The sequence below is a fragment of the Pseudophryne corroboree genome, chromosome 5 (assembly GCF_028390025.1).
Source record: "Pseudophryne corroboree isolate aPseCor3 chromosome 5, aPseCor3.hap2, whole genome shotgun sequence".
Taxonomy (NCBI): Eukaryota; Metazoa; Chordata; class Amphibia; order Anura; family Myobatrachidae; genus Pseudophryne; species Pseudophryne corroboree.
This window is the reverse complement of record NC_086448.1, coordinates 837,180,319-837,203,945: the sequence shown is the minus strand read 5'-3', so window position 1 is coordinate 837,203,945 and position 23,627 is coordinate 837,180,319. Positions and strand designations below refer to the sequence as shown.

At 46.7% G+C, this 23,627-nt stretch overlaps 1 protein-coding gene, 7 non-coding genes and 1 pseudogene across 23 annotated transcripts; all 9 read left to right on the top strand.

Moving 5' to 3' along the window:
* The first annotated feature begins 1,054 nt into the window (after positions 1-1,054).
* Positions 1,055-19,105, top strand: LOC134928644 (uncharacterized). Of its 16 annotated transcripts, none has more exons than XR_010177961.1 (9): positions 1,055-1,109; positions 1,768-1,823; positions 3,116-6,618; positions 7,781-7,839; positions 8,752-8,804; positions 9,244-9,303; positions 11,777-11,829; positions 18,473-18,531; positions 18,937-19,105. XR_010177961.1 is itself a non-coding variant. In XM_063924590.1 (7 exons), exons 1-6 carry the CDS (start codon positions 1,280-1,282, stop codon positions 18,510-18,512), a joined length of 282 nt encoding a protein of 93 aa, XP_063780660.1. In that variant the 5' UTR covers positions 1,116-1,279; the 3' UTR covers positions 18,513-18,531; positions 18,937-19,105. The 16 variants fall into 16 exon arrangements, 1 of the variants encoding a protein (XP_063780660.1); XR_010177969.1 differs by lacking the exon at positions 1,055-1,109 and adding an exon at positions 1,116-1,299 and having other exon boundaries at positions 1,768-1,801; positions 6,574-6,618; XR_010177962.1 differs by lacking the exon at positions 1,055-1,109 and adding an exon at positions 1,116-1,299 and having other exon boundaries at positions 1,768-1,801.
* LOC134931364 (small nucleolar RNA SNORA9) lies at positions 7,376-7,508 on the top strand. The gene has a single exon (XR_010179116.1). It is a non-coding gene; the product is annotated as a small nucleolar RNA SNORA9 (small nucleolar RNA).
* LOC134931368 (small nucleolar RNA SNORA9) lies at positions 7,875-8,007 on the top strand. The gene has a single exon (XR_010179120.1). It is a non-coding gene; the product is annotated as a small nucleolar RNA SNORA9 (small nucleolar RNA).
* On the top strand, positions 8,845-8,977 carry LOC134931369 (small nucleolar RNA SNORA9). Its single transcript, XR_010179121.1, has one exon. It is a non-coding gene; the product is annotated as a small nucleolar RNA SNORA9 (small nucleolar RNA).
* Positions 9,339-9,471, top strand: LOC134931365 (small nucleolar RNA SNORA9). The gene has a single exon (XR_010179117.1). It is a non-coding gene; the product is annotated as a small nucleolar RNA SNORA9 (small nucleolar RNA).
* LOC134931366 (small nucleolar RNA SNORA9) lies at positions 11,872-12,004 on the top strand. Its single transcript, XR_010179118.1, has one exon. It is a non-coding gene; the product is annotated as a small nucleolar RNA SNORA9 (small nucleolar RNA).
* Positions 14,404-14,524, top strand: LOC134931309 (U5 spliceosomal RNA). Its single transcript, XR_010179089.1, has one exon. It is a non-coding gene; the product is annotated as a U5 spliceosomal RNA (small nuclear RNA).
* LOC134931367 (small nucleolar RNA SNORA9) lies at positions 18,560-18,692 on the top strand. The gene has a single exon (XR_010179119.1). It is a non-coding gene; the product is annotated as a small nucleolar RNA SNORA9 (small nucleolar RNA).
* A 4,237-nt stretch (positions 19,106-23,342) lies between the features above and the next one.
* LOC134931288 (U5 spliceosomal RNA) lies at positions 23,343-23,443 on the top strand (annotated as a pseudogene).
* The last annotated feature ends 184 nt before the right edge of the window (positions 23,444-23,627 follow it).

Sequence of the window (23,627 nt, the reverse complement as noted above, 5' to 3'; positions counted from 1 at the left end):
GTATTATACACAGTTACAGCGGTATATACATGTGGGGTTATACACAGGTGCAGCGGTATATACATGTGGGCATTATACACAGGTGCAGCGGTATATACATGTGGACGTTATACACAGGTGCAGCGGTATATACATGTGGGGGTTATACACAGGTGCAGCGGTATATACATGTGGGCGTTATACACAGGTGCAGCGGTATATACATGTGGACGTTATACACAGGTGCAGCGGTATATACATGTGGGGGTTATACACAGGTGCAGCGGTATATACATGTGGGCATTATACACAGGTGCAGCGGTATATACATGTGGGCATTATACACAGGTGCAGCGGTATATACATGTGGGCGTTATACACAGGTGCAGCGGTATATACATGTGGGGGTTATACACAGTTACAGTGGTATATACATGTGGGCGTTATACACAGGTGCAGCAGTATATACATGTGGGTGTTATACACAGGTGCAGCGGTGTATACATGTGGGTGTTATACACAGGTGCAGCGGTATATACATGTGGGGGTTATACACAGGTGCAGCGGTATATACATGTGGGGGTTATACACAGTTACAGTGGTATATACATGTGGGCGTTATACACAGGTGCAGCGGTATATACATGTGGGCGTTATACACAGGTGCAGCGGTATATACATGTGGGGGTTATACACAGGTGCAGCGGTATATACATGTGGGGGTTATACACAGTTACAGTGGTATATACATGTGGGGGTTATACACAGGTGCAGCGGTATATACATGTGGGTGTTCTACACAGGTGCAGCGGTATATACATGTGGGGGTTATACACAGGTGCAGCGGTATATACATGTGGGGGTTATACACAGGTGCAGCGGTATATACATGTGGGTGTTATATACAGGTGCAGTGGTATATACATGTGGGGGTTATACACAGGTGCAGCGGTATATACATGTGGGGGTTATACACAGTTACAGTGTGGTATATACATGTGGGCGGTATATACATGTGCGCCCCCTGCTGTACACTGAGAGCACCGCAGCCTCGTCCTCAGACGGAACCATCTCCCGGCGGCGGCGGGGGGAGTCTCCTCACCGTACGGCTCCTCTCACCTCTCCCCTCGGTCAGTGTAATGATCGGATCACACAGATCGGTGTAATAATCGTCCCCGGGCACAGCGAGCCCCCGGTACAGCGGGGGACAGGCAGCGTGCAGGAGCCGGTACCCGGGGACACATGGAGGCGGCCGGGGAGGGGAGGAGGCGGCGGCTGCTGCTCACTTCCTCCATCATCCATGTGCTGCTGCTGGCGGAGGTAGGAGGCATCGTGTGCACGTGCTGTTATTAGGGGGGGAGGGTCGGTCGGTCGGTCGGTCGGTCGGTCCCTGGCGGGGCCCGTGCTGTTACTGGGGGGGTGGTCCCTGGTGGGGCCCGTGCTGTTACTGGGGGTCCCTGGTGGGGCCCGTGCTGTTACTGGTGGGGCCCGTGCTGTTACTGGGGGGGGTGGTCCCTTGTGGGTCCCGTGCTGTTATTGGGGGGGTGGTCCGTGGTGGGGCCCGTGCTGTTATTGGGGGGGTGGTCCCTGGTGGGGCCCGTACTGTTACTGGGGGGTCCCTGGCTGGGCCCGTGCTGTTACTGGGGGGGGGTGGTCCCTGGTGGGGCCCGTGCTGTTATTGGGGGGGTGGTCCCTGGTGGGGCCCGTGCTGTTACTGGGGGGGTCACTGTCGGGGCCTGTGCTGTTACTGGGGGTCTGTATCTTTACATTAATATGTCTGTTTTCCAGGGACTGTGACCTGCGGCTGAGCCAGAAGTGCAGGGTGAGGACACGGTGTATATGGGGTATGTGATCTTATACTGTATATAACCACCTAATGGAGTATCTGTACATTGCACCACCGGCGTCTCCGTCTATATAGATGTGAGTTCTGGTATCACCGCTTTCCTCCCACCTACAGACGCGACTTATATGTACTGATAATATATACTCACAATTCCTAGAACAAAAGGTCAAAATATAAACAGACTGATTTGGTGCTTGAAGACAGTTCTATCATACAGAAGCTATGTACTGAGGCAGGGGGTCTCACAACACCAAATTCCAAGAAAGAGAAAGGTGGATAATAGACAATGGTGTCATCGTAGAACACAATAATCACCGTTATTGTGCAGCGCTCAGGATAGCGAGTCCAGGGCATAGACGTCACCGCATGACATGCAGCGGATTATCAGTAAGATATAAATCTCCCCTTCTACTAGATGTTTATGGAAGGAGGGAGACGCAGGACATAGTGCAAAATTATCTTTGTGTAACATAAAATGTCATCTACAGATTGCACTTACAAAACAGATGAGAATAAAAAGCCACATCCTATAGCTCCATATAGCACATCGCAGCAGGGGAGCTTCCGCCATAGACCTAAACCAGCCTTAGCTGCAGGGAGCTGGGCAGCGCTTGTACAGAAGCCCCGTCAGAGCCTCCACATTGTACTGAGGTGAGGGGGGGGGGGGCAGCTTACACTGCCGCCGCTCCATTGCGAGGGGGTAACCAGTTCTTACAGAGGAGCGGGGCGGGCAGCTCATGCTGCATCACCCGCCATGTGTGCAGATTAATATACAGCACACCCCCCAGCCACGCCGCCGGGCGCCCGCCTCTCGGTGCTTGTCACCGCTTTCCTGACAGCCGCAGGCAGCCCTCACTGCTGCCGCGGCCCGCACCCCGGAAGAGGAGGACATGATTTCGCCCGTGGACAGCTCCAGCTGCTGCCGCGGGCCGCCGTCACCGCTCCCCTCATCAGCCAGAGTGTGCTCATGGCTCAGGGGGAGATCTCGCTGCCGGCCGTCCGCACAGCTCGCAGCCGCAGTAACTTTTCAAGGAACGCAGATTACTTGCACTACAGCGGTGGGCGACAGTATTAAGGTCCCTAGTACATTACAGGCTATTAAGGCGTCATAAGTACAGCAAGTCCCCGCAATAAGGGGAGGTGGCCAGAGGGTTAATACAGGCTATTTAGCCTAGGAAAGTGGAGCGCAGGTTTATAAGTTTTACGTAAAGTCTAATGTATATATGTTAGAAAAGCTAAAGCACGCGGTGTGAACGCCATTTTCTAATGACTTCCTGCTTCTTCCTACAGGAATTTGGTGTCGATCCTACAACACACGGCCACCAGAGGGAGCAGGGGTGTTAGTAGGAAATGTAGTGAAGCACATGTTTAAAGAACTTCGTGTGTACCAAGTGTAGTGCACTCGGTTTTATACACACTTCTTTGAAAAGATTTTTACTGAGTCGTGCAGACTTGTGTTTCACTGTTGTACTATCTGTCTGTGTGCATGATGAGTAAAGCTAATGCCAAATCAAAAAAGCAGCTTGTCTGTGATATCTGTGAAAATGTGTTACGTGATGGAACTTCCACTTGCACAGTGTGTCTTGCAAATACGGGTCCAATTATGGATGTCTGCCCTGATCCTCCTTGAGCGATGATCGTAGGTGTGATGGCTGATTTGAAGTCAGAGTTGGCGGCTGCACGAAAAGACCGTGAGGCGGCTAAATCTGACTCTAGGTTAATACCGTCTGAGCAGCCAGAGTGGGCTCAGGATATTTCTAGAACCTTGCAGGGTTTACAAAGGTCCATATATAGTTCGATTCCTAAAGGTAGTCCTCATTTGTCTCATACTTTACCGGTTTCATCGGTGTTGCATTCTGACGATTCAATGCCAGACCTGGTATCTCTGGAGGAAGAGGAGGAAGGTGAATTGGGACAAGAGTCAGATAGTGAGGTCACTGATAGCCCGGGCATTGATAATCTCATCAGGGCAGTTTGCCAGGTACTAAATTTCACTGAGACAGAGGAGCCTCTGACAAAGGATGATGTTTTATTTGCTAAAAAACAAAGGGTGACTGTGTGTTTTCCTTATTCAGATTATCTGAATAAGCAGTTGACGGAAGCATGGAAAAATCCAGATAAACTGTTTTCTATGCCAAAGCGGTTTCTGTCTAACTACCCGTTCCCAGAGTCTATGACAAGTACATGGGAAAATCCGCCACCAGTGGATTTCTCAGTTTCAAAACTTGCAAAGAAGTTAACCCTTCCAGTCCCAGCTGCAATGAAGCTTAAAGACCCGTCGGAGCGTAGGATAGAAGCTATGCTAAAGTCCATGTATACAGCAGCAGGGGTGTTGATTAGACTTGGTTTAGTTGGAATTTGGGTTAACAAGGCTGTAATGGTATGGGCAGAACAGCTCAAGTTAGGCCTACAACGGGGTCTTTCCAGAGACCAGCTTATACATCTTACTGATCATATTTGTGAAGCGGCGGAGTATTTAGGTATGGCTTCTATTGATGTCAGACTGGTTAGTTCTCGGATTTCAGCTTCACTGATTGCGGCCCGACGGGCGCTTTGGTTGCATTCTTGGCAAGTCAAGGCTGAGTTGAAACGAGCAATAGAAGCGTTGCCTTATAATGGCGTTAGGTTATTTGATCCTGAATTGGACAAATGGATTTCTCAGGCTGCTGAGGGAAAGTCTGTTTTCCTACCGTTGCCCACACCAGTCCCTAAAAGAGAATACACTGGACCAGCGTTCAAATCTTTTAGACCTCAGTCCTTTCGAGGCCTTGCTAGAGGAACAACCATACAGAGGGGAAATTCTGTTTTCCTACCATTGCCTGCACAGGTACCTCGACGGAAATACTCTGGACCAGCGTTCAAATCGTTTAGACCTCAGTCCTTTCGAGGCCGTGCTAGAGGAACAACCATACAGAGTAGAAGTGGTCTTCAAGAAACCACTAACCGTCGTCAGGACACACAGACCGCTGACGGGCCAGTGGCATGACGGGCTCCCAGCCCATCTCGGATCGTCCGTTGTTGGAGCACGCCTTCAAACGTTTCACTTGGCGTGGTTTCAGACATCCACAGATGGGTGGATCCGCATTTTAATGTTCAAAGGTTACAAAATAGAGTTCGATTGCCTACCGCCAATGCGGTTTTTCAAGATAGGGCTGCCGGTGTCAGGAGACAAGAGGGCAATTCTGCAGACCGATATTGAACCTAAAGGGGCTCAATCAGTACGTCACTAACTTCAGATTCAATATGGAATCCGTGCGTTTAGTGATTGCAGGTTTAGGGCCACAGGAATTCATGATTGCGCTGGATCTCAAGGATGCGTACTTAAACATTCCAATTTGACCACCACATCAGGTGTACTTTAAGGTTTGCAGTACAACAAAACCATTATCCATTTCAGGCTCTACCGTTTGGCCTCTCATCAGCACCTCGGGTATTCACAAAGGTGATGTCTGTGATGATAGCTCATCTCGGATCCCTGGGAGTGATAATTGTTCTGTACTTAGACGATCTACTCATCAAAGCTCCGTCTCCACAAATACTCCAACATGCGTTGCTAACGTACAATGTACTAGGTCAGTACGGCTGCATTGTCATCTTGAAAAAATAAATAAATAAAATCAAGCCTGGTTCCGTCTCAAAGACTTCAATTCCTAGGAATGATTCTGGATACGTTGGATCAATGAACTTACCTGCCAGAAGAGAAAGCACAAAGTATTCGTCATCTGGTACAGTTAGTGCTCAAACCACGCACAGTCTTGGTGCATTTGTGGATTCGACTGTTAGGAAAGATGGTGGCGGCTTTCGAAGCGCTCCAGTTCGGAAGATTTCAACTGGATCTTCTCGCATAATGGTGAGGGTCTCATCTACAAGTTCATCAGATGGTGCGGTTGTCTCTGAGGGCCAGAGTATCTCTACTCTGGTGGCTCCACATACACAATCTCACAGCGGGAAAAAGGTTCGGAGTCTGGAATTAGGTAGTTCTGATGACAGATGCAAGTCTGAGGTTGGGGAGCAGCGGTCATACATTGTCAGGTTTAGGGTCAGACCGAGAAAGATTACTGTCAATAAATGTCCTGGAACTCGGGGCAATTTACAACGCTCTGCAACAGGCAGTTCACATGCTCCGGTCCCAGACTGTTCAGGTTCAGCCAGACAACGCGACGGCAGTCGCATAAATCAATGAACAAGGAGGGACTCGAAGTCGCATGGCCTTGCGAGAAGTTGTTGATATTGTCGGCAGTGTTTATTCCAGGAGTGGACAACTGGGAGGCGGATTATCTCAGCCGTCAGGACTTTCATCCAGGAGAATGGGCTTTACATCCAGAGGTGTTCCAGATATTGGTCCAGCGGTGGGGTTATCCACAGGTGGATCTAATGGCATCTCGCCAAAATCATCAAACTCCCCAGTATGTGTCCAGAACTAGAGATCCAAAGGTAGGGGTACTGGACGCCCACCTAGAGCAGTGTCACCTGTCTTGTGGTAAGTTCAGTAGATCTTATGGTAACACATTCTCACCGACTTGTTTAAATGTTAAAGTGATTGTTATCTGTTGTGTCAACTTTCTAGTTGTTAGTTTCTTATAAACGTTATATGTAATTCTCCATTGTTCCTCATCCTCTCTGTCGCTCCAGTTCGGCTCAGTAAAAAAAACACTGAGGCATCTTGGGAGTATGGAGGGGGGAGGAGGGTTACTAATTTAAATATTTAAATGTGCCTATCCCTGCTAATGCCCCGTCCATATCCCAAGAGTACTCCAGTGCCCCCTGTGGATTCAAAGAAAAGGATTTATCTGGTAAGTACCAAAATCCCATTTTTGTACGATATTCTAATTTTCTGAGTTTCACCTGTATTTTATGCACTGAGTGTGGCTGCGTTCGAAGCTCTGTTGTGCACAATTGTCCTTTAATTATACACCTGCATTGCTTGAAGAAATGTGTATATATAATCACTTCTGTCCCCAAATGTAATCTCCCAGAGGGACGAGCCCTCCCCGGCATAGTTACTAGTAGTTGCTGCGCCCCCAGCCGGCCTTATTCCGCCCTAATGGAAATGAGCTTTATAGGAGATAAATGCTGTCTGGCTGGTTGATGAATAGTATGGAGGGCTAGAGGCCCGATTATTATTGGTGGCAGCGGTGGCCACGAAACGTATCATTTCACATAGCGGTTAACATCTGCGGCTATTTATCAATCTTCTGATTATACTATCTGCGCGCAATCCCTAAAACCTGGCCTGTTGCAGTGCATTGAGGACTGTGTTTGGGAGCCACTGGTTTATGCCGCACTGGGTTACTCGCTGCGCATGTGCGGCCATTGGAAGATGTAACATTTACATACAGATAATGGGGGGTGAGGTATCCTGCGTTACGTGGCAGGAGATAACTCTCGCGTTCACACGTTTGGTAAATTGCAGGAATACTTGGGCCGTGCAGAATCTGCTGTTTCTGTCAGAGTGGAGTGGGTGTTAGATGAATGGCCCCTTAATGTTGTCAGTTGTGTATGGGCGCTGGGTTCAGCCTACTGTGTCCGAGTAACGACGCGGCGCGCGTATTGCAGGTCTTCCAGCATGGCCCGGCTAGCAGTAGCCCTGTCCGTTCCTGTAGACTCTGCTAGATCAGCCCTGGGACGGTTTGAGGCCTCTCTCTGCCCCTCCGGGGGGAGGTTATAGAAATCCCAGATACTGAGAGAGGAATAAATATCTCTGGATGGTCGGTAATTGTGCGTTGGAGCTTTGGGCGCAGGGCGGTGTAATCTCCGCTGGTGACCTGCGCAGTCTCCCTGTAACCAGCGCTGCACATCACGCGTCATTAGGTCTCTGTGTTGTGTATATGACCCGATCACTGACTATTGTAGACACTGGGGCAGACAAGCGTATAGTCAGAATCTGTGTCTACCGTGTTCCAGATGCTGCAAATACTTTTCTACAGTAACAGAAATTATTATTATTATTGTCAGGTCAGGAAGAGGGAACGTCAGTCTCCTGTATGGCGGATGAAGACTGGGCTGGATATAAGGTGCGTATTCCCCTCGTCCCCCTACCCGTCACCACGTGCAGGTCTTCCAGCATGGCCCGGCTAGCGGTAGCCCTGTCCGCTCCTGTAGACTCTGCTAGATCAGCCCTGGGACGGTTTGAGGCCTCTCTCTGCCCCTCCGGGGGGAGGTTATAGAAATCCCAGACACTGATAGAGGAATACATGCCCCGGGTGTGGGTGACTTTTCTCAGTGGGTGACGGGAGGATTTTATGAGTGAGACCCGTGTAAATGTTATGGCTTCTTCCTCTAGTGTCTCTGTAAAGGCTGTAACCCAGGCTGGGGGAAACTGGAGCAATACCTGATGGTACAGGGTGAGCGGTGGCGTCAGTGTATCCGCTGTGTGTTGGCACCTGGGGGTGGAATCAGTGTCTGTATTGCACTTATCAGTATATAGGGCACTGTCCGGGAATATCGGTCAGTAATATCGCACACCCCATAGGGAGCGGGGGAACATAGGCTTCTGGCACAGGTAAGGGTTTATATAGAGCCGTGTGTTACGTAATATACAGTATTCCGGCTACATCCGTATCTTATAGGACAATAACAGTACTGATAATATGAAACACAAGATGCGATTACCTCCTGCCCAGATCGGTCTCCTGGCTGTTCCCGGCACAGAGGGCGGCTTGTACCTGGGTTACGTCCGTTACGGCGGCTCTAGGACACTGCGTTTTGTCTTTGCGTCTTTCGGAGGAGCGTCTGGAGCCAGACAGGCAGAGTGTAAGCTCTGCAGCAGAGTCTCGCTGTGACGCACTGTCATGGCTCCGTGTATAACGCCGGGTGGGAGTGTAACGTGATTGGCCTTTGTGCATTCGCTAATACTCCATTCTGATGATGTAAAACCTGTGACGGATGATTGTGAAAGACGTTTATAATGTGTCTATCGCCTACAGGACACGGAGCTTCTGTTTCCCCGGTGCTGGATGAAGACTGGGCTGGATATAAGGTGCGTATTCCCCTCGTCTTCTATGTGCCCCCGTCACCACGTGCAGGTCTTCCAGCATGGCCCGACTAGCAGTAGCCCTGTCCGTTCCTGTAGACTCTGCTAGATCAGCCCTGGGACGGTTTAAGGCCTCTCTCTGCCCCTCCGGGGGGAGGTTATAGAAATCCCAGACACTGATAGAGGAATAAATATCTCTGGATGGTCCGTAATTGTGCGTTGGAGCATTGGGCGCAGGGCGGTGTAATCTCCGCTGGTGACCTGCGCAGTCTCCCTGTAACCAGCGCTGCACATCACGCGTCATTAGGTCTCTGTGTTGTGTATATGACCCGATCACTGACTATTGTAGACACCGGGGCAGACAAGCGTATAGTCAGAATCTGTCTCCGCCGTGTTCCAGATGCTGCAAATACTTTTCTACAGTAACAGAAATTATTATTGTCAGGTCAGGAAGAGGGAACTTCAGTCTCCCATGTGGTGGATGAAGACTGGGCTTGGATATAAGGTGCGTATTCCCCTCTTCCCCCTACCCGTCACCACGTGCAGGTCTTCCAGCATGGCCCGGCTAGCGGTAGCCCTGTCCGTTCCTGTAGACTCTGCTAGATCAGCCCTGGGACGGTTTGAGGCCTCTCTCTGCCCCTCCGGGGGGAGGTTATAGAAATCCCAGACACTGATAGAGGAATACATGCCCCGGCTGTGGGTGACTTTTCTCAGTGGGTGACGGGAGGATTTTATGAATTAGACGCGTGTAAATGTTCTAGCTTCTTCCTCTAGTTACATAGTCGGTGAGGTTGAAAAGAGGCAAAATGCCCATCGGGTTCAACCTGTATTCTGTGTTACTCTGTTCATATTATAATGCGCCTACTGAAGTAATGGTTTAGAACCAGTTGACAGCTATGATTCTTACCACTCCCAGATATATAATCTCACTCTGCTAAATGCTGTAGCCCTGGATCTTTTTCCAGTTAGAAATTTGTCCAATCCGCTTTTAAATGCATTTACAGAGTCTGCCATTATTACCTTCTCCGGCAGGGAGTTCCAAATCTTTATTGCCCTTACTGTGAAGAACCCTTTCCTACGTTGTGTATGGAATTTTCTCTCCTCCAGCCTCAGCGAGTGCCCACGCGTCCTATACAGAGTTCTTTTAATAAACAAATCTGCTGCTAGCTCCTTGTAATGACCCTTTATATATTTGAAGATATTAATAATGTCTCCTCTTTTCTAGTGTATACATATGTAACCTAGCAAGCCTCTTCTCATAATACAGTGTTTCTAACCCTTTAATCAGTTTAGTAGCTCACCTTTGAACTCTTTCTAGTTTCCCGCTATCTTTTTTTTTAATTTTTATTATAATACGGTGCCCAGAACTGAACACAATATTCCAGGTGCGGACGTACCAATGCCTTATACAGCGGCAGGATTACATCCTCGTCCCTTGTCTCAATGCCCCGTTTAATGCACGCAAGCACTTTACTTGCCTTCTTTGCTGCACTTTGACTTTGTGTACTATTATTAAACCTATTATCTATGAGCACCCCCAAATCTTTTTCCACCATAGTTACCCCTATATTTTCCCCATTTAGAGTGTACAATGCATTTGTGTTTTTTGTCCCAAAATGCATAACTTTGCATTTGTTTATATTGAACCTCTTTCCCCATTTAGACGCCCAGGTTTCAAGTTTAAATAAGTCATACTGTAAGGACTCCACATCTATTTCTAAATTAATTCCCTTACACAGTTTAGTATCATCTGCAAAGATTGAAACTGCTTTCCAGGTCTATTCCTAGATCATTAATAAATACATTGAACAGTAGCGGGCTAAGTACAGAACCTTGGTGGTATTCCGCTGACTACTGGTGCCAAGCTGGAGAACATCCCATTGACCACTACTCGTTGTACTCTGTTATCCAGCCAATTACCTATCCATAGTACAAACAGTATATCCTAGGCCTAGTTCCCTTAATTTGTTGATCAGTCTCCTGTGAGGCACTGTATCGAAGGCTTTTGCAAAATCTAAATACACCACATCCACTGCTTTTCCCTGATCTAGATTCTCGCTCACTTCCTCGTAGAAGTTAATTATGTTGGTCTGACATGATCTGTCCCTTACAAACCCATGCTGACTTTTGCTTATAAACTTAGTAGCCTGTAGGTAATCCCCCTATGCTATCCCTCAAAATACCTTCTAATATTTTACCCACTATAGAGGTTATACTAACTGGTCTATAGTTACCAGGATTGATTTTTGTTGGCACTACCTCAGCTATGCGCCAACCCTTTGGTACCATGCCTGATCTAATTGAACTATGGAAAATCAAGTAGAGGGGTTTTGCTAGCTGTGACCTAATCTCCCTAATAACCCTTGTATGTGACTCCTTAAAGGCTGTTATCCAGGCTGGGGGAAACGGGAGCAATACCTGATGGTATACGGTGGGTGGTGGCGTCGGTGTATCCGCTGTGTGTTGGCACCTGGGGGTGGACTCAGTCTGTATTGCACATATCGGTATATAGGGCACTGTCTGGGAATATGTCAGTAATATCGCACACCCCTTAGGGAGCGGGGGAACGTAGGCTTCTGGCACAGGTAAGGGTCTATATAGAGCTGTGTGTTACGTAATATACAGTATTCCGGCTACATCCCGTATCTTATAGGACAATAACAGTACTGATAATATGAAACACAAGACGCGATTACCTCCTGGCTGTTCCCAGTACTTGGGTTACCTCAGTTACGGCGGCTCTAGGAGACTGCGTCTTGTCTTTGCGTCTCTTTCGGAGAAGCGTCTGGAGCCAGACAGGCAGAGTGTAAGCTCTGCAGCAGAGTCTCGCTGTGACGCACTGTAATGGCTCTGTGTATAACGCCGGGTGGGAGTGTAAAGTGATTGGTGTTTGTGCATTCGCTACACTCCATTCTGATGATGTAAAACCGATGACGGATGATTGTGAAATACATTTATAATGTGTCTATCGCCTACAGGACATGGAGCTTCTGTTTCCCCGGTGCTGGATGAAGACTGAGCTGGATACAAGGTGCGTATTACCCCCTCGTCTCCTATGTGCCCCCATCTTCACGTGCAGGTCTTCCAGCATGGCCCGGCTAGCAGTAGCCCTGTCCGTTCCTGTAGACTCTGCTAGATCAGCCCTGGGACGGTTTGAGGCCTCTCTCTGCCCCTCCGGGGGGAGGTTATAGAAATCCCAGACACCGATGGAGGAATAAATAGCTCTGGATGGTCGGTAATTGTGCAGTGGAGCTTTGGGCGTGATGCGGTGTAATCTCCGCTGGCGACCTGCGCAGTCTCCCTGTAACCAGCGCTGCACATCACACTTCATTAGGTCTGTGTTGTGTATATGATCCGATCAGACTATTGTAGACACCGGGGCAGACAAGCGTATAGTCAGAATCTGTCTCTCTGTTTTCCAGATGCTGCAAATACTTTTCTTTTTCATCCACTAGGGGTCACTGGAGTACTCTTGGGGATATGGGCGGCGTAGCAGAACAAAGGCACTGAATATTTAAATTTAGAACTCTCCACCCCTCCATATCCCTAGAGTACCTCAGTGTACGAACCCAGTGTTTTTTCTGTGCTCAAAGCACTGACCGGCTTGTGGGATTCCCACACTTGGATGGAAGATTTATTAATTTTTCATTTTGATTTTTTTTTTAATTTTTAATTTTACACTTAGCACATCCCTTCCCAGTTTCTGGAAAAACATGGGTCCGGGATGGTGCCGCTGCAAGGCAGCGCATGGCGTGTCGGTCCTCACAAAGAGCACCCTCACAGCCACAGGCAGCCACTGTCTCCTGCAACAGCTGGACGGAGCTTACAGAAAGAAGCCCCGTCACAGCCAGGAAGAAATGATCAAAGAGCTGGACGGAGCTTACATAAAGAAGCCCCGTCACAGCCAGCAAGAAGTTATCAAAGACGAGCTGGACGGAGCTTACAGAAGAAGCCCCGTCACAGCCAGGAAAAAGCTGGACGGAGCTTACAGAAAGAAGCCCCGTCGCAGCCAGGAACAAGATGACTTGAAAGCTGGACGGAGCTTACACAGAGAAGCCCCGTCGCAGCCTTGAATAGGAGGAAGGTAAGCTGGGGAACGGGGCGGTCAGCGCAGGCTGCCGCCCCGCTAGGTGGGTCACAGTGAATGCCGCTTCCACGCACCGCCCGCCACAGCGCCCAGCCGCTACGTCTGAGACTCGCTCCAGACGGCAGCGCTACGTCCGCCCGTCCCAGCCGCTCCGTCCGGCCGACAACATCCACCCGCAGACGCTCACTAACAGCGTTAGCAGGGTGACAACGGGCCGCTGCTCCGTCCGACCGCCCAGCACCGCAGATGCCAGCCTCCCTGCAAGTCTTCCCGGCTGTTCCTGAGAAGACACAGTGTTACAGGGGGGAAGGGGGGCGGTGGAATCGGGCGACTCACTGCTGAAAGGGTATGTAAAATACATATATAAACAGCAGTTATATATGCAGCCAGAGGTGACAGTAAATAATGCAGACATGTATTATAACCTGTCCTGTGATATCAGAATATTAATGATTATCATGTATAATAGGCTATTGAGCCTATATATATATTAATATCTGTGATGATCACTGTATAATAGGCTATTGAGCCTATATATTAATATCTGTAATTATCAAATAGGCTATTGAGCCTATATTAATGCTGTATAATAGCCTATTGAGCATATATATATATTAATGTCTGTAATTATCATAGGCTATTGAGCCTATATATATATATATATATATATATATATATATGTGTATATATATATGTATGTATGTATATGGGGTAAACTGACAGCGCCAAAAAAGTAGTAGAGATAGTTTTTCACAGTATGTCTATTATATTCCCTTATAAAATATTTACACTCTGCGATATCACTCCCCTTTCTTTATGGGGCGTCTGCTCAATCTTAAATAAAACCTACACTTGTACGTGTGTAGAATAAAAGGAATTTAGAAAAAGTGGATAAGATCAGAGCGACCACCGGTGATAAAAGTATAAAGCTAGAGATAAAAATTTAAAAGCAAAAAGCGGGATTTATTTGTAACGAACGTAGTCAATTAAATAAAATATATACTTTTAGACACACATGACGATATATATAAAATGCGTATTTTTCTAAAAAAGATTTTTCGTTTAAAAGTAAACCATAAAAATATTTAGAAAAAAGGCATGTAATAAAAGACAGATGTGTGCTAAAAACAGGCCCTCATAATCACAATAGAGGTACCATGCGAGGCATTAATGTATCTAGAATTAGTTAAAAAAGAGAGGTAATGAATAGAATAAACAGCTTATCTTGAGAATATTCAGTAATGGCAGTATATATTTATTCATAGAGCATGTGTTGTACCCATACTGTGATTATACTGTATAAGAGGCTATATTAACACTGAACAATTGTAACTTGTTCGGTGATTATCACAGTCAGCATGGCAAAGGGGCCATTTTAACATGCTTCCTGTTGTTTTTCCAGTTTGTAATTCTGGAACATTCCTGCCCTACATCTCTAAGCCACCAGAGGCGCAGGGGTGTTAGTGGGAATTTGGTTCGGGTTTCACATGCCCATGTGAATTGCTTTTCACATAAAGAATACTCTGGTTTCTCTTCAGATCGAATAAAGCTTTCGCTTTTTACTACAGATTTCCGTTGAGAGAAACAACCATGAGTTTCATATAAATATGCTTTTCAGCAATAAAATATATATATGATAATAACTTCAATAAGTCGTGCAAGTGTCTGTCCGTTGACTATTGTGGTGTCTGTCTGCATAGCGAGTAAGGTTCTAGCGCAGACTAAAAATTGCATTGGCAATTCAAATTAAAAGAGCGGTAACGGAGTCTCGGAAGTTACTCCACCAGCACTAACGAAGGACAGTCTTTCCAAAGGGCCAATTTCCCTTTGGGTACCAGGGTGTTTATTTAACTGGTCTTATAATTTAATGCACGATTCTATGTCAAATCTCACACCGATAACTACGAGTGAGAAGGGTACATTAGTCCAGCACTCAGATAGTGCGGCCCAGTGAGTCGATGTCTACGTTTTTACAGAGACTAAGTAGACTCTAACCACTATTTAATCGTTTCCAAAATGACGCGATCCGCCATTGGTAAATGCGTCTGTGTCAAACATTATAAAGACCCAAGATACATTTGGGTCACTAGACTATGTATGGAAACAATAAACTGTTAAAAGAAGCTGCAGAGTATATCTGTAAAGCTTCTGCTAACGCCGGTTACTTCGATTCTCACTTTTCATCGTCGCTAGTTTCAGCACGACAAGGCCAGAGCTTGTTTGGTCCTAAATTTGATATTCAGCCATTACCGCATCCAGTATCAAAACGGAAATACTTGTGCTGGCGTTTAATCCCTTTAGACTTCAGTGTTTTCAAGGCGGTGGTACAAAACAGTCACGCCTTGTAACGACAGGATGCTACAGTCAGCAAGCCAGTGGCTTGATGACCTCTTAGGCCATCTCCATTTTCCAATGTGGAAGCGCGTCTTTACACGTTACATTTGCGGGGGTTCCAGACATCAACTCATGGATGTCTCAGCTATTTACAGATTAAAGGATAAGACTGCCTCTGTCGAACGGTTTGGCAGGTTGCCATTTAGTCTCTGCTAGTTTTCAGCTGTCTTTATAACCAGGCAGTAGTACACCAACAGAGTCAGGGTTACTTATTCCCCTCTGTTTGGGGTAACAAAACCAGACAGCTCCGTCGCAGTCTCAATCAGCAAGTCACTTAATGCAGTTTGAAAATGGATTTTCTGCGGTTAGTATTTGCATATTGGAGCCACAAAATTGCATAATTTCACTTGATCTTCACAATGCGTATTTACCCATTCCGGTTTGGTCATCACAGGTTCTAGCGTTTGCAAATCGCCACAACCATTAACCATTTCAGGTCTACCATTTGGCTTCTTGTCAACGCCTCGGGTATTTACCAAAGTGATGTTGGTGATGATGGCTCATCTCAGAGACCTGCCAGTGACAATCGTTCCATACTTAGACGATCTGCTCATAAGAACTCTGTCTCAACAAAGTTCCTTTAACTTGCGCTACTAATGTATACTGCGGTGGCAGATCAAGTTCAAGAATAATCGCATCTAATTCCGTCTAAACGACGTCAATTCCTAGGTAAGATTATAAATACGGTAAATCGAAGACATTTACCTACTACACCAGCAAGAACAAATGTACATCTAGTAATTAGTGCAAAACACGCGCACTAGCGGTACATTGCTGTATTCGCCTGTTAAGAATAATGATGTGTTTCAAAGCGATTTAGTTCGCCGGCCTTCACTCGCGTTTCCCACAGAGGGGCGAGGGTGTATATAATCTGGACGAGAGTCTCAGAGGTTCAGGAGTTGTAGTTAAAAAAGATCAGCGACAGAGGTTCTGAAACGGATCACGACAGATTGCTGTCGATAAATGTCCTGGAACTCCGTGCATTTTACAATGCACTACATGCTTCGCTTTCAGTCTGACCAACAGTCAGACAACGCAACGGGAGTTGCATACACAACAACCAGGGAGAACCAAGAAGCCGCATGGCAATGCGGCAGGTAACTCGAATCCTCAATTGCCCAGAACACCATTATGTGATAATGTCAACGGGGTTCATTCCGTGAGTGGACATCTGTTAGACAGATGATCTCACCCGTCAGGATTTAGATCCTGAAAACTGGACATTAAATCCAGAGGTGTTTCATATGTGAGTCCACAGAAGGGGGTTACCCTCAGGTATACATGATGGCATCTCGTCACAATTACAAAAGCTCAGTATGTGTACAAAACAACAGATCACAAGGGCAGTGGCGGTGGAGTCTCTCACATTCGTGTGGTCATTCAGCCTCGTGTATCTGGCTCCACCATTTTCCGCTGCTCTCTCCGTTGCCAAAACGGATCATAAGACAGTTCGTCACAGTCATACTAGTGATATCTCATGGGTTTCGGAGAGCTTGCTTCTCGAATCTCCAAGGAATACTTGCACACGATCTTGGCCCGCTCATAATACGTCCAGCCTGTTACAACAGGGAACGTTCTTTTACCCATAGTTACCTATGTACCTATTACCTATGTACCGCAGCTGCGGTTGACGGGGTGAGGGTTCAGACCGCCCTCTTAAGAAAAGAAATAGGGCATTACAGTATCGGTTATACCAACCATGTTACGAGCTAGTAAGCCGCTTAAGGCAGCTCATTATTACAAAATTTGGTGTGCTTACATAGGTGGTAAAGCTCGGAAGTTTCCGACATCATCCTTCAAGTTACCCGTATTCTGTTAAAAGGGGTGGGATGGAAAACTGCGTTTATCTGCACTGAGGGTGCAGGTATCTGTGTGGTCAACTTATTTTCAAAGACGTTTGACTCTATTGCGTCTGTACACACTTTTCTACAAGGTGTCATCAAAGTGCAGCCTCCATTTATCCCACCTACAGCGCCAGGTGACTTGAGGTTGGGTTCAGATTTCTTACAGTTTTCATATTTTGAACCCTTACAATAAATGGGGATTAAGTTTCTCACTTGGGAAAACATTTTTCTTCTAGCCTTAGCTTCGGCAAGGGTTTTGTTTTCATATTTGGGTGCCTTGTATTCCAAGCCACCGTATTTGAGTTTTCTCATGACAAAGCAGATCTTCGGACGAATTCCGCTTTCTTATTCTTCACATCAATAAACCAATAGTGGTTCCTGTGTTGACAGCACATTCTAGAATTCTGAATGTGGTACACGCATTACGCGTTTATATATGTTCCGAACGTCTACAGTACGTGATACGGATACGTTGTTTGTTCTCTATAATGCTGCCAACTGGGGTTAGCCAGTTTCTCAGCAGACATTATCCAGTGGGATAATAATGACTACAAGTCAGGCTTACTTTAAGGCTAAGTTACAATCGCCTACGTCAGTAATAGCTCATCCCACAGGTTCTGTGGGAATGTCAGACCCAGCGGGTCGTGGAGCGGCTACATAGCCTTCAGTGCACCACGTTTGTGCACGTTTACACGTTATGAATGGTTGCGGCATCCGCATCTAGCTTTGGCTGCCTACTGTTACAAGTGTCAAACTGCTCTCCCGCCCACGAGGGAAGCTTTGGTACGTCCCAAGAGTACTCCAGTGACCCCTAGTGGATGAAAAAGAAAATAGGATTTTGGTACTTACCAGGTAAATCCTTTTCTTTGAATCCATAGGGGGCACTGGACGCCCACCCAGAGCAGTTTTACCTGGGTTGTTTTAAGCTCAGAGGAGCTTAGGGTAACACGTTTTACCTGGTTTGTATTAAGCTCAAAGGAGCTTATGGTAACACATTTTAACCGATTGGTTCAAACTATAAAGGTCTATCGGTTATGCTGTCAACTGTTTAGTTGACACTAACGTTATGGGTCAACTTTGTTGTTGTCCGTTATGTTATAGGAATTCTCCATTGTCAACCTCTCTATAGTAGTTCGCTCAGTAAAAACACTGGGTTCGTACACTGAGGTACTCTAGGGATATGGAGGGGTGGAGAGTTCTAAATTTAAATATTCAGTGCCTTTGTTCTGCTACGCCGCCCATATCCCCAAGAGTACTCCAGTGCCCCCTATGGATTCAAAGAAAAGGATTTACCTGGTAAGCACCAAAATCCTATTTTCTACAGTAACAGAAATTATTATTATTGTCAGGTCAGGAAGAGGGAACGTCGGTCTCCTGTATGGCGGATGAAGACTGGGCTGGATACAAGGTGCGTATTGCCCCCTACCCGTCATCACGTGCAGGTCTTCCAGCATGGCCCGGCTAGCGGTAGCCCTGTCCGTTCCTGTAGACTCTGCTAGATCAGCCCTGGGACGGTTTGAGGCCTCTCTCTGCCCCTCCGGGGGGAGGTTATAGAAATCCCGGACACTGTCTTTATGGGGTAGAAGTGGATCCCTCTGGCAGGTCAGTGAATAACACTGTGACACTTATTGTTACATTGTAATGCCTGAGCAGATGGATGGTTAGTATTTTGTTTTAGACTGTAAGACCCCACAATCTGCCCCTTTTCTGAATGGTAAATGCATCGTCTTATGCGCAGATTTGGCTGTGTTACGGTCTATTGTGGAGGATTTTTGTTTTTCTTTTGTTTGCTAATGTGATCTTTTACTTTCAGGTAAACCTGCGCCACCGCCGTGACCCGTAACGAATGGAAAGCGTTCTTCCCGGAACCTGCTGGGACGCAGCGATCTCCTCATTGGCTGATTTGTTAATAGAGTGCGGTGTGTGACCGGCTGTACCGGTGTGCTGCAATATTGTAATTTCCTATTAAACATCTAAACCTACGTGACTGCCGCTCTGCTCTCTGGCTTCTCTCCTGTGCCCTGTAGTACTGGCTGCAGGACTGTGTAATGGGGAGGGGGGTGTGCTGGGGTAGGAGGACCATTGTTTCCTGGGGGCATGGGAGGAACCGGTATTGGCGCCGTCAGCGTGAGGAGCCGGAGTGATCGGTGTGACTGCAGGGGGAGGAGCTAGTGGTGAGAGATCAGGGGCTGTCTGCCCTGGTTTCCTTATGTGACGTTACGTCCCCTCCTGGAAGGTTGGCCCCGTATTTATTTATTTTTTAATTCACACTATATGATATTGCACTAGTCTGTCTTATGGTGCCCATACAATTGCGCGATGCGACATCGCACCGGCAGTTCAGGTGCAATTTCATCGCACCTGAACTACCAAAGTGATTACCCTGCGATCATGCGATAGATCGCATGGTAATAGCGTGATGGGCACGTCACCGCTGACCGCTCCCGGCGGGTGTCCATCGCAGTGCATTATATTGCATGTGTTTTAAAAAAACACATGCAATCGTACTGCAATGTGAGAAATATTAAGGGCAGCACATACTTTCTTTATCATCCACTAGGGGTCACTGGAGTACTCTTGGGATATGGACGGGCGTAGCCGAACAAAGGCACTGAATATTCAAATTCAGGACTCTCCCCCCCCTCCATATCCCCAAGTACCTCAGTGTACCTTGCCAGTGTTTTTTCGGTGCTCACAGATGAACATCGGCTTGTGGCAATGGCCACTTTTCAGAAGATTTTTATTTTTAATTTTTACACTTCCCGTCCCAGTTTCTGAAAAACATGGGTCCGGGATGGTGCCGCTGCAAGGCAGCGGATGGCGTGTCGGTCCTCACAAAGAGCACCCTCACAGCCACAGGCGCTATAGGCAAGCGCATGGCGTGTCGGTCCTCACAAAGAGCACCCTCACAGCCACAGGCGCTATAGGCAAGCGCATGGCGTGTCGGTCCTCACAAAGAGCACCCTCACAGCCACAGGCAGCCACTGTCTCCGGCAAACTGAACGGAGCTTACAGGAAGAAGCTCCGTCACAGCCAGAAGGAGACAAAGAGCTGGAAAGATCTACAGCTGCAACGCAGCCAAGATGAGATGCTGGAGGCTGAAACGGAGCAGAGAGAAGCTCGTCACAGCCAGGAGAAGGCAGCACAAGGTATGAGTGTCAGGGCGGTCAGCTCACGCTGCCGCCCTGCTGTGTGTGAGCTGTAGAATGCCATAGCCGCTGAGCACGGGAGTGTTATAACTAACAGAGCGGCCGCACGTCACTCAGACGCCGGCCGCTCTCACTGCTCTGATGCGGCACCGCTACACGCCGCCGACATCCTCCGGGCGCTCAACTAAGCAGAGCGGCCGCACGTCACTCAGACGCCGGCCGCTCTCACGGCTCTGATGCGGCACCGCTACACGCCGCCGACATCCTCCGGGCGCTCAACTAAGCAGAGCGGCCGCACGTCACTCAGACGCCGGCCGCTCTCACGGCTCTGATGCGGCACCGCTACACGCCGCCGACATCCTCCGGGCGCTCAACTAAGCAGAGCGGCCGCACGTCACTCAGACGCCGGCCGCTCTCGCTGCTCTGATGGCCCGGCACGCCGCCGAGACGCTCCTCTGTACTAAAGAGCGGCCGCACGTCACTAAAGGACGCCGGCCGCTCTTCCAGTGAGACACCGCAGACACAGGGAGACTGTGTACTGCTGTAGGAAGCAGCTGCCGGACGGCTCCCCGGCGCTAGATTCAGGCGCTCTCCCTGTTCCCGATCTCCGTACGCTGCAGGTAAGGGATGCAGGGGGGGGGGAGGGGGAATAATACCCATGGCAGCAGCAAAGGCTGCATGGGTTCAAAATACACAAGCAGCGCAGCACTTTAAACAATGTACACTGTGTACTGGGATGTTTCAGCACGTTTTATATATATATAAATATAATAAAGCTTTTGCTGGCGAAACTGTCTATAATATATATGTGTAAACACTTTGTATATATATATATAATATATATATGAGGCTTTGGCTGGCAATAGGTTATCAGTGGCATACCCTATTGCACGTTTAACCATGTTTTCTGTTATTTTTGGTTACACTGGCATACACTGCAGGCAGTGCTCATATTATTTGAATAAATGCACTGTATAATAGGCTATTAAGCTTAGTAACTGTATAATAGGCTATTAAGCTTAGTAACTGTATAATAGGCTATTAAGCCTATATTAAAACTGCAGCAGGTAACCTGTACTGTGATTTTCTAGGAAAGCATGGCATGACGGCCATTTTAATCATTGCTGGTTTTTTCCAGTTATAATTCCAGACTGTACACCTCTACTCCACAAGGAGGCGCAGGGGTGTTAGTGGGAATTTTTAGTTCAATTCTAGAACATTCCTGCCCTACATCTTTAAGCCACCAGAAGGCGCAGGGGTGTTAGTAGGAATTTGGTTCGGGTTTCATGCCCATGTGAACTGCTTTTCACATAAAGAACACTTTAGTTTCCTAATAAATATGCTGTTCAGCAATAACATATATATATAGATATATATGCCATATAATAATGGTATTAAGTCGTGCAAGTGTCTGTCTGTTGCCTATTATGATAGCGAATAAGGCTCTAGTGCAGACTAAAAATGTTAACATTGGCAATTCAAGTTAAAACAGCGGTAATCGGAGTCTCAGAATAACTCCGCCAGCGCTAACAAAAGACAATCTTTCCAAAGTGACAATTTTCCTTTGGGTACCAGAGTGTTTATTTCACTAGTCTTATAATTTAATGCACGATTCTATGTCAAATCTCACACCGATAACTACGAGTGAGAAGGGTACATTAGTCCAGCACTCAGATAGTGCGGGGTTTTGGACAACCATAAATAATCGTTTCCAAAAGGACGCGATCCGCCATTGGTATATGCGTTTCTGTCAAACATTATAAAAACCACAGATACATTTGGGTCACTAGAATCTATGTATGAAACCATACCGATCACGGTTAAAAGAAGCTGCAGAGTATATCTGTAAAGCTTCTGCTAACGCCGGTTACTTTCATTGTCGTTAGTAACGCGCGACAAGGCCAGAGCTTGTTTGCTCCTAAATTTGATATATGTGTAACGACATTTTATCCCTTTAGGATATTCTGCCATTAGCGCATACAATTTACTTGTAACAGCGTTTTATTCCTTTATAAAAAAAAAAAAAAAAAAAAAAAAAGTCACGCCTTGTAACGAGTGCTTGCTTCGGCAGCACAAAATTGGAAGGTTCACATGCAAATTCTTGAAGCGTTCCATATACAGGACGTTACAGTCACAAGTCAGTGGGTTGATGACCTCTTTTACAATTGTGGAAGTGTGTCTTTTCATGTTACAGTTGCGAGGTTTCATGACTTCAACTCATATATGTCTCAGCTATTTACAGCTTGGAGTACAAAACTGCTTCTGTCGAACGGGTTGGCAGGTTGTCATTTAGTCTTTGCTGGTTTATAAACCAGGCAGTAGTACGCCAACAGAGTCAGAGTTACTTATTCCCCTCTGTTTGAGCAAAATCAAACAGCTCCGTTCCAATATCAATCAGCAAGTAATTTTCTGCAGTTAGTTTTTGCTTATTGAAGACACAAAATTGTATAATTGCATTTGACCTTCACAATGCGTATTTACACAGTCCGGTTTCTTCATCACAGGTTTAGCGTTTGCAAATCGCCGCAACCATTAACCATTTCATTTCTACAGTTGCTTATCGCTTCCTGTATTTACCAAAGTGATGTTGGAATGATAGCTCATCTCACATAAGAACTATGTATCAACAAAGTTCCTATATCTTGCGTTACTAAGGTATACTGCGGTAGCAGATTAAGTAACAATCACATCTAAGTCTGTCTAAACGATGTCAATTCCTAGGTAAGATTATAAATATGGTAATTCAAAGACTTTTACCTACTACACCAGCAACAACAAAAGTACACTTACACTAGCGGTACATTGGTGTATTCACTTATTAAGAATAAAGATGGGTTTTCAATTTAGTTCGCCACCCTTCATTTGCTTTACCCACAAAGGAACAAGGGTGCGTATACTCTGGATTACAGTCACAGAGAGTCAGGATTTGTCGTTATAAGGTTCTAAAACACGACAGATTGCTGTCGATAAATGTACTAGAACTCTGTGCATTTTACAATGCAATAGATAAATGTCCTAGAACTATGTGCATTTTACAATGCAATAAATCGCTTTCAGTCTGACCAGGGATAGACTCTGGTTTCTCTTCAGAACAAATAAATCTTTCGCTTTTTACTAAAGATTTCTGTGGAGAGGAACAACCGTGAGTTTCATGTAATTTTGTTTTTCATACCTGGCTCACGCTGCCCTTAAGCAGTCAAACAAAGCAACGGCAGTTGCATACTCAACAACCAATGAGAACCAATAAGCCGCATGGCAAGGCGGTAGGTAACTCAAATCTTCAATGGCTCAGAACGCCATTATGTGAAAATGTCAAAATATCAATCCGTGAGTGGACATCTGTTAGACAGACGAT